At 45.9% G+C, this 10,558-nt stretch overlaps 1 protein-coding gene across 2 annotated transcripts in view; it reads right to left on the reverse strand.

The window, feature by feature from the left end:
• Positions 1-10,558, reverse strand: part of HK2 (hexokinase 2) — a 57,942-nt gene that overhangs the window by 35,468 nt on the left and 11,916 nt on the right. For both annotated transcript variants that reach the window (XM_007453002.1, XM_007453001.1), the window contains exon 2: positions 2,221-2,383. In XM_007453002.1, coding sequence (XP_007453064.1) covers positions 2,221-2,383 — 163 coding nt within the window. The remainder of the gene's footprint in view (positions 1-2,220; positions 2,384-10,558) is intronic.

Below are 10,558 nucleotides of genomic sequence, written 5' to 3' on the forward strand. Positions count from 1 at the left end.
GGGAAAGAGACTCAATGACCACACAATACAGCAACGGATGCAAACTCTAAGAGGCAGTGGGAGGTCTCCATGCTCCAATCTCAGGAAAACAACGAGAATAGAAAAAGTTGGCCCCATACCTAGTTCTCCCCAACAAACTTACTCACCTGCCTATAATCCAGGCCAGACATCCACTCCCAACCCCATTTCAAAAAATTTCCACTGAGCATATGCGTCCTCTGGTGCTGAGTGTACAGGCTCACACGTGCACACACACACATAACGTATCAAGCTCAGTCTTGATGCCTGGCATTTGGCATATATGAGTTTGAATCCTGACTCAGCTTCTCATTAGCTATATGACCTTAGGCAAGTTATCTGACCATCCAGGCTCCCAACTCCTCATCTTTAAAAAAAAAAAAAAAGTACTTAAAATTTGTACCTACCCTATAGGGTTTTGTGAAAAGTAAATAAGTTACTACACGTAGATGCTCAGAAAAGCTGTTGGCCCATAATATATATTTCAAAAATATTTAGGATACTTGCTTAGTGCTAGTGCCTGAAATAAAGACAAGGTCCCTGGTCTTAAGGAGCTAGTAAATTTATCAGAATGTCATAAAAACAGTAAAAGCAGGTGTGGCTGCCAGTCAGAGGGAGTGGTAGGTATAGTAAATGTGCCATTCTAGAGGGCACATGAGGGATATCTGAGAATTGGAGGAGGCCCCTCACCTCAAGAAGCTCTTGGAAGGGCTGAGACACACACACTCAGAACAATCCTGAACAAGGTCACACCCTCAATGTTGGGTTCCAAGGCTTTAGCAAACACATACTTATTTTAGAAATTGTAGAAAGGTACAAAATCTTGTTAGATGAACAGGTCCCCAAAGGCTCTCAAGCAAGTAAGCCTCAGGGACACAGACGTGATGGAAACACTGAAGGCATGTGGTACAAACCAACAAGCCCTGTCCTGTGCCTTGCCCCCCCCCACCCCTCCCCAGGGTTTCTCTGCAGATGCAGAGGCTTCACCAGCAACCAGCCAGCATTTTGGACTTCTGTCCTCCCTCCGGTTCTCAGACTCTGTGCTTCCTGGTTCCTCCATCACCCTGGCAGCTGCCCCCGGGCTCTTTCTCTCACCCTATATATATAGGTAGCCATCCCACACCCTTCACCCCTCGTGGCCCCAGAGGTACCTCATCTCTAAAATGGAGGGTTGTCATGAGGATTAAATGAAACAAACTGTGTCAAAGTGCTGGCACAACTTAGTTCCGTTCCCTTTTCTGAGGATGTTGCCACCCCTGGGCAGCTGGGCTCAACAACCTGGCATCACCTTTGAATCCTCTCTGGTCTCTGCCCACTACATTCCACCAGGGCCATGCCCTATGCTCTACCAACCACCCATCACCACCCCCCTCCCCCACTCTGCATAAACTGCTGATGATGTGCATTACCAATACAGTTCTGCTCACACCCCTCAAAAACTTTGTTACTCCCCAATGCCTATTACTGAAGAAAGACTCAGTGTTTCAGGTGTGCATGCAAGGCCTTCTGAATCTAGCCCCAACCCACATTCCAACTTCAGTCTCCATCATGTCCATTTTCTCCAGTTTAATTAAGTCACTTGCTGGGTGGTGCATCATGAAATAGACTCTGTATCCAAGTAAGGGGATAACACAAAGCTTGACAGGTTCTAATTGCACAGTTTCAGAGCCTTTAATACCTTAATATGTACCATGTCTCTTTCACATTCTTCCAAGTTTATTTGGACTTCTAGTAGTGTTTATTCATGGAGTTCAAAACACAGTCTAGAACAATCTATACCTCACTGTTTCTCCAAGAAGTCTGTGGAACGTGCCAGTTAGATGGGCCCAAGAGTGACTGACATGGCCTATGGCCGTGACCATATTAGGCACGTTTGTTATTCATCACTTTCATTGTGTGCAATCTCAGTGAAGCTGTAAAATCCCAAACTGAGCCAAACAGCCTTTCTCAGCACATGGATGGGAAACAAATGGCTGACAGCAGTACCCCAGCAGGGCTGACAAAGATTTACTTTACTTTACCCTTGACTGCCAGGACTTCCATTCAAATCCCCGCATGCTTAAGTTAACAAGGGTTGGCTTCTGAGGCTTGAAACCAAAGAACCTTCACTGTTGTATATAGTTCTTTGGGTCCCTAAGCAAAGTTACCCAAATCTCTCCCAGGCAATGGAGCACCCGGAGCCTTCCCCCAGGGGTATAATACCTGTCCCATCTGGAGTAGACCGCACAAAGGTAGGCAGCATTTTTACTGAAGCAGTGGGGTGGGTGGTAGCTCCAAGCCCTTTCTCCATCTCCTTGCGGAACCGCTTAGCAATCTCCAGAAGGGTCTCATCAGAAAGACGCATGTGGTAGAGATACTGGTCAACCTGAAAGAGAGGAAAATGAGAGTAGCAACCTATATGTTAAATGAATTGTGGTATGCATCTACATCATGGAACATCACTCAGCTCCTCAAAAGGATAAAATCTGTTATGTACGGAAGGTTATTATTAAAGACCATTTAACCAGACTCTATGACAGGACTTGTCTTTAAAAAAAAAAAACTAAACTACAAATTAAAATGAAATTTTATTTCTGGAGAATGTTAAAGACAAGGGGAAAGGCCAATTAGGGAAAAGAAGAGTTCTTTTCAGAAAGGTTGAGTTTAAATGCCTATGACAACATCCCTGGAGCTGGGGTTCACTACTGGCCCTCATCTCTTGTCCTCACACTCATAAGGCCAGTCATGCCAACCCTATTATCCCTCAGCACAGGCCAAGCAGCCATAGCTTCTTGCCTGGACTAATAAAATCCCCAATTCTACAATACTTTTACCTCTTCCATCCATTTTCCATCCCCAGACAGACTACTATTCCCCTGCTTAAAGCCTTTCAGTGACTTCCCATTGGCGCCAAACCCTAAATCCTTCCAAGGCCCTACCTATATAGCCAGGCCTCTCCCACTCCCCATCTTACTGTGTGCCTCTGCACTCCTTGTGCAGATCAGCCTTGGTTCAGTCCCCCAACTCACCCAACTTGCCCTTCCCTGCCTAGAAGACTGTTCATGCAGGCCCCACAGATCCTCACCCTGCTCTTCATCTGCGGATCCCTTACCAATCCTTCAGGCCTCTCTGCACGGAGGCCTTCTCTACTGTCCCTAATAAAACAATCAGGCTTCACTGTTTTTTCTGCAAACTCAGACTTTTCCCTTCACAACACCATCCCCAATTTGGAAATACATATTTATTAGGGTCCAAATCATAAGCACCAAGGGCAAGAAGAACCATGACTATTTGTTCACCCTTGCATCCCTGGAGCCTAGCACACTGCCTGACACATTAACAGAGGCTCGATACACGTAGTAAAGCAAGCTCCCCCATCCTCAGAGGCAGAGGCAGCTCTCCCTAGTCATTTCATTTATCTTGCTTCCAACATAAATTTACAAGAACTTTTCCCAGATTTAACACCAGGAGAAGGAAAAACAACAGGAGTCCCCCTCAGACAGTCTGCTTCTTGAAAGCTCTCATCTGCCCCGGCTATGGATATTCCCATTTTTCTCCTATCAGGAAAAGGTCTGATAGAAATCCATCCAAGGAGGCGCACAAGTTTCCACAACATCCCTGTTCTCAGCAGCAGTGTCCAGGACAGGTAAGGCTGCTGGCCACAAAGGGTAGGAGTAGAATCAGGACCCTTGGACCAGGTCATAGCTGTGCCCTCAAGGTATGAGGGTGGTGGTCCTGGCACTCCCAGCCTCATCAGCAGACTGGGGGACCAGAAGGGACCCTGGTCTTCCCAGCTTCAAAACTCCAGGATTCCCAAGGGCAAAGCTTGGCCAATGACCACTACCACTGCTTGTCATGCAGGGTTTTAAATTTGCAGAAATGAGGATTTCCCCAAATTCCCTTGCTGCCATTGGTCTAAACCAGGACGACTCCAACCATCCATTCTGTTTTCTGATTTCAGGCTCCTGGCACCTCAATTGCCTTGAGCCCACTGTCTGCCTCAGCCTCCTAGGGCTGTGGGGCACCAGCCCCCACCCCAAGCTGGGTCACTGATCTGGGCTTCCTACAATCCTGGGGAGCCAGGGTGCTCCTGAGGAGGCTGGCCTCCCCCATAATGATATTTGAGGCTCCCCGGAGGAAAAAGCATACAGCCTCAGACAAGTTCTCTCCCTATTGGTGCAGTGGGAGACAAATTGCTGGAGACTCTGAGCCCAAGGCAACTTAAATCACCCCAGAGGCCTCCTGTTCCAAACCCAATGACGCCTGGGCTGGCCCAGGAACACTACATTATGGCTTACGCATCTCAGTGCTAGCATACAAAGTCCCAGCCACCAGACCAGAGGCCAATGCCAAGCCACGTCCAGGTACAGCCTGAGATGCCCTCAGAGGCAATAGTAATAACAGCAAACCCTTCAGCAAAACCTGTTTTCAAGGTTTTATACCCATTAACTCATTTAATCCTCATAACAGCCCTGTGAGGTAGGTAGTGTTATCTCCTCCATTCCACCAAAAGGGAAAGGCAACATGCCCAAAATCACACAGGTGCAAAAAGCTAAGCCAGGACTGGACAGGGCAGCCCAGCTCATCTGTGCTCTTGTCTGCTCTGCTTGATGATCGCCCCTCTCTGCTGAACAGCAGGGTCTATACAGGCCAAATGGCACTACAGCACATTCAGGCTGGCCATGTCCACTAAAAGGCCATCTTCTATTCCAGTCATCCTACCACACAGATATGAAGGGCAAACAGTGGAGGGCATGGCCCATGGGGCTGCCCTGGCAGATCAGAAGGCAGCAGACATATCTCTGGACATTATCATGAGTTTGACACATGACTAAGTTGGAGCTCCCACATTACTACTTTCCCAAAGAGAAGAGAGGTCCAGAGGCCTCACTGCCACCCACCCCCACCTCCATGGATGGCTCCGGATGTTGCAAAGGAAGCAAGAGAGTTCCTGTGTGGGAAAGCAAAGCCTGTACTGCCTTGTTAAGAGGCTGCACTGTCACTTCTTGGAGTGTGAAGTCACGAGCACAAAAGAGCAAATGTGGAATGGCCATAATTCTACAGCAGCCATGCTTAATTTAACTCTGATGTTTAAACTGCTACAAGCCTTGTTGGAAATCCAGTCTTAACTCTCAAAGAACCTAACAAGTTAAACAGTCAGACTTTACTCAAATCATGTTGCCCTTTACCCAAGAGATTATAATCACATTTCGGTGTTCAGTGACAGATGAAAACGATGATGATGATGATCGTTACAGTAGCTAAACATTTACCAAGCATTTCTTACCTGCCAGAAACCATCCTATGGGTTTACTGACGTGACTTCCTTTGTTCTTTTGTAATAGTCCTACAACCCTGTTTTACAGGTCACTTGGTGAGGGTCAGAACTAGGATTCAAACTGAGGTGTCTGGCTCTAAAGCCAGGCCCTTAGGACCACCACCGTCGCCTTTCCTGTGGACCCTCTTAGTGCGGGAGAGCACTCTCCGCCCTGTAGTTTCTTGGATAACCTCAGTGCTTTGATTTCCTCTCTATCAGATGAGACTAAGAGAAAGGATACGGGACAGCTATGAAAAATGCAACTATAGCACCTTGGCCCAAACTTCTTCTCTTTGGGCCATGATGATGGGCATGATGATGTATCCTCCCTGAGTTTCTTAGGGCCACTCAGGAAAGGATGATTAATCACCTGATGTTACAGCTTCCTAAACACACCACTGAGGCCCACCTAGCCTTGGTCAGAACTGCTATGTTGAGTGAAGGGTAGCCAAGGGAAGCAGAAGTTAGAAACAAGAAGCAGTCTCCATACAAAGACCTTTTTCCTGGATTGGGAAGGAAGAAAATGAACTTGGCATAATCCTTCCAACTTTTACTCACAGTGTAGCCAGAAGGAGGGAGCACAAGGAAGGAGCAAAGTCATGGGAGAATGTCGTTAATGTTACCAAATGTAAACAGCATAGTAAGACTATGGCTAAAAATTACTAACTCTTAGGGGCTTCCCTGGTGGCGCAGTGCTTGAGAGTCCGCCTGCCGATGCAGGAGACGCGGGTTCGTGCCCCATTTCGGGAGGATCCCACATGCTGCGGAGCGGCTGGGCCCGTGAGCCATGGCCGCTGAGCCTGCGCGTCCGGAGCCTGTGCTCCGCAAATGGGAGAGGCCACAACAGTGAGAGGCCCGCATAACGCAAGAAAAAAAAAAAAAAAAAAATTACTAACTCTTAGAAGGGATCTTGGGGTAATGGGAGTTCAAAATCCCACTGAACATAGCATTTGAGTTTATCTAGTTTGTCCCTTTCACCCCAATAGTCATCAGACCTAGGTTTGAATGCTTCCAAGCATGACAGGCTCACCACTTCTCAAAGTTGGTTAGCTTCTACTGTTGGTCAGCTCTAGTTATTAGAAAGCTTTTCCTCAATCTGAGATAAATCTACTTTCTGATAATTTCCATCTATTCTCTATTCTGCCACTTGGGATAATAGTTCCCAAACTTGGCTGCACATTAGAATGACACACTAAGAATTCCAAAGATCTATTCCAGACTAATCAAACTGACACCTTTAGGTCTGTCTGGGTGCTCAAACATCTCCCCGTCTCCTTTGGCTGGTATCCACCATGTCAATAATGTAATAATGATGGGCTATGTTCTGGTCAACACTGCTCAAGGTCATTTTTACCACTTTCTGCCTGGGATCTTTCAAAGTCATTACTTAAGACATTAGGCTAAAGTGTGAAATAATCCTGTGTTGATCCTGGGTGCTGGGAGTTGGAGAGACAAACCCTGTACTTGCTGAAAACAAATTTCAGTTGTTGGAAACTATCAAAGTAGAAACATTCAAGCCAACCCTTATTTAGTAGCTGGTTGTGGTGAAATACAGCCTGTGGCATCAGAAAAATCCGTGTTCAAATCCTGGCTTTAGCATTTGTACAGGTGTCTGCGTCCCAGTTTCCTCCCTCTAAAATGGGAGGACTAGCGCTCACAACAGTCACTGGCATAAAGGAGGTGACGTTATGTAAAGCTCTCCATCTATCTAACCTTTTTTTCTACCCGTTTTCCTCTTCTTCTCCCAGACTCATCTCTGACAAGTGGCACCTCAGAGGATCAAGGACATTTCTTAACCCTATTTAGTCATATTGGGGTTATCAAAACAGGGGCTGGTTCCCCAAATTGCTCCTTCTCTTTCTGCGGTGGGTGTGTGGCCTATCACACTGGGCTGCTCCTCTTTAAATCTCTATCAGGAATAAAGAAGGAAAGGAGGGGGCATTCCAGGCTGGGGAAACAGAGGCAGGCCAGAAGCAAAGCCTGGCTGAGGTATGGGAAGGCCACTTGCCTACCCAGAAACAAGGGACTAAAGAGAGATAGTAGTTTTAGATACATCTATTTAGCAATCTCGAGATTAGAACTTCCTCATTGGGCAATTCTGGTCAATTTCTTTCTTCGCATAACATACCAGTCCATACCTGCCTCCTCCTCAGAACTGTGGGTACAGGCAGGAGAAGTTCTAAAGAGAAACTGGAAACAAGCAGGACCCTTTAGGGCCTTCCCAGGTACAAAAGCCTTTCCGAGTCCTGGTTCATGTTTGTGGGAAAAAGGCTTCAGCCTCAGAGTTCTAAAGGTCAGATTCAAACAGTTACTAACTAGGGAAGGGAGGGAATGCAGAAACAAAGGAGGAGCAGTCAAGAAACAATAGTGAAGCGATAAAGCAGAGTCCTGGTTCCTCCTCAAGGAATACACATAACAATTATCTCTGAGTTCTTCTGCAAGAACTAAGGCCCCCATCCAGATAGAGGATGGGAACTTAAGGCTCAGCACAAGATTCCTGGAGCACCGCCCAGTTACCTTACCACCAACCAATCAGAAGAAAGCCACATACCTTGCAGCCCTCACCCCAAAATTTGCCTATAAAAACTCTTCCCTGAAAACAATCAAGGGAGTTCTAGTCTTTTAAGCACAAGCCACCCATTCTCCCTGCGTGGCCCTTGCAACAAACCTTTCTCTGCTCCAAACTCCAACATTTCGGTGTATTTGGCCCCACAGTTCGTCGGGCACATGAACTTTTGTCGGGCACATGAACTTATGTTCAACAACAAAATTAACCCCATACTATTTATGAAATAAGATAACACTCCAAATGGAAAGCCCATCTCCTTAAGTGCCCACAGTTTCCTCCAGACTAGCACTAAAGAGGGGAAACTGTGTCATAGCAATGATGCAAGGAATGGAGGAAGCAGAAGATCACCCTTGTAGAGGCTCCACTTCAAAGAGTGCAGTGGCTCAGGTGTGGCAGACACAGCCCCAGCCTGGTATGAGGAAGCCCACAGAGGAAACCCTGGAGGTGAGAGCTAGAAAGGAACCTCAGAGAAACTGAGGTCAAGGTAACAGCCTTGACTAAGGTCACAGAGTTGACACTAGAATCTGGATCACCCAGATCCCTTACTCTATTGTCAGAAACAATAAATGATAATCCTAGCCCCAATCATCCCCGAGGGCCTATATCATCTTGCAGGCCAATTTCAGTTGAATGCCTAGTGACCTTCCCTGGATTGTGAGGACACCCTATCTGGTCCCAGTGGGAAAATGGTCCTGATCAAACTACTTACATCCAGAAAAGAACAATATTCCAACGTTGAGACTTTGTTATATAAACTGCTATAAATCCTACCTTGAATACCTTAAGAGGTCTCAAAGGAAAGTGTAGAAGAAACCTTAAATTTCAACATCTAAATCTGTAAGATTCCTATCATACAACCCCTGAATCGCTGACCCCAGATTCTCTCATTTTATAGCCTATGTTGAAAACCAATTACATGCAAAGCACTATAGTATACAGGAACATAATTTAAAAAGAAATCAGTTGTGGAGATGGATAGTGGTGATAGTTGTATGTGAATGTACTTAATGCCACTGAATTGTACACTTTAAATATATATACAGTTGACCCTTGAACTACACAGGGGTTGGAGTGCCAACCCTCACACAGTGGAAAATCCACAGTCGGCACTCCTTATACATAGTTAAGCATCCAACCAACCGCAAATCATGCAGTAATGTAGTACTATAGAATATATTTATTGAAAAAAATCCACATATAAGTGGACTCATACAGTTCAAACCCATATTGTTCAAGGGTCAACTTTACACACACACACACACACAAATGTTTTTTTAATTTTTTTAAGAAATCAGGATTCCTGTTCTCTAGGACTTTACGAGATAGCACAGAACTCAACTCATTATAGACTCAATCAATGTCTCTGAAATGAATGGAGGGATGGGTCTTAGGAGATAAGAAAGGCAAGAACAATGCAAAGAAGCCCATGGGAAGTGTCACATGTATGAGTAAGTGGCCTGTGAGACTGGCATTCAGGGGAGAGTTCTTCCAGGCTAAGAACATACATATCCAACATACATGTCACTGGATGTATGTTGACGTGGAGACAGTAGGGAGATCATGTGAAAAGGCTCAGAAGGTGTGGGCAAGGCCAAGATCCTAGAAGGAGGTTATGAACTTTAGAACCAGAAAGCCACTCACCTCACTACATTGCATTAGCTCCCTTTTGCAATGCCTTCATATTAGTATGATTTAATCCTATCACTTTAATCATGGGAAGGAAGAATCATAAAGATCACCCCACTGTGTAAAGTTGCTGTGTTGTTCACTGATCTGTCAATTCTCTGTAGGATTTAGTGTCAGGAGAAAGTCTAGCTGCCCAGAGTCACTGTGCTTCCTGCTAGAGGCCAATGAAATTAAAACAACTGACTCAAGTAGAGCTGTCCTGGGCTTCCCTGGTGGCACAGTGGTTGGGAATCCACCTGCCTAAGGCAGGGGTTGCAGGTTCGAGCCCTAGTCTGGGAAGATCCCACATGCCTCGGAGCAACTAAGCCCGTGCGCCAGAACTGCTGAGCCTGCGCTCTAGAGTCAGAGAGCCGTAACTACTGGGCCCACGTGCCACAACTACTGAAGCCCACGCACCACAAAGAAGAGTGGCCCCCGCTTGCCGCAACTAAAGGAAAGCCTGTGCACAACAATGAAGACCCAAAGCAGCCAAAAATAAATAAATAAATTTATTTTAAAAAAAGGAGAGCTGTCCTTTTTGCCTTGACTATCAGGAAGCTCAGGGCTCTGTACTCGACTTTAATGAACTAAGTTTTTTGATAATCATTTCTGCCTGTTCCATGACTCTTATTCTAGAAGTCCTTTCAGTGAAAGCTGAACCATATCACCCATATCACCTAATTCTTTTAATAAGTAGGCAGAAAATAAATAATACATAATCGAGCAAATGCTCATCAGTCATCCTTACAGAACCCACCCTCCTGGTAGAAGGGTGAATTCAAGTGACCAAACTGGATAAGACAGCAACTCCATAAGCATAATCAGAGCCAAGGACATGGGAACACCCTGAGGCACTATTGCACTGCTGGACTTCTTTCTCTAGTCTTTGGGCATTTCTTTTTTTTTTTTTTTTTTTTTTTGGTGTGCGGGCCTCTCACTGTTGTGGCCTCTCCTGTTGCGGAGCACAGGCTCTGGACACACAGGCTCAGCGGCCATGCCTCACGGGCCCA

The sequence above is a fragment of the Lipotes vexillifer genome, unplaced genomic scaffold, assembly GCF_000442215.2.
Source record: "Lipotes vexillifer unplaced genomic scaffold, Lipotes_vexillifer_v1.1 scaffold800, whole genome shotgun sequence".
Taxonomy (NCBI): Eukaryota; Metazoa; Chordata; class Mammalia; order Artiodactyla; family Lipotidae; genus Lipotes; species Lipotes vexillifer.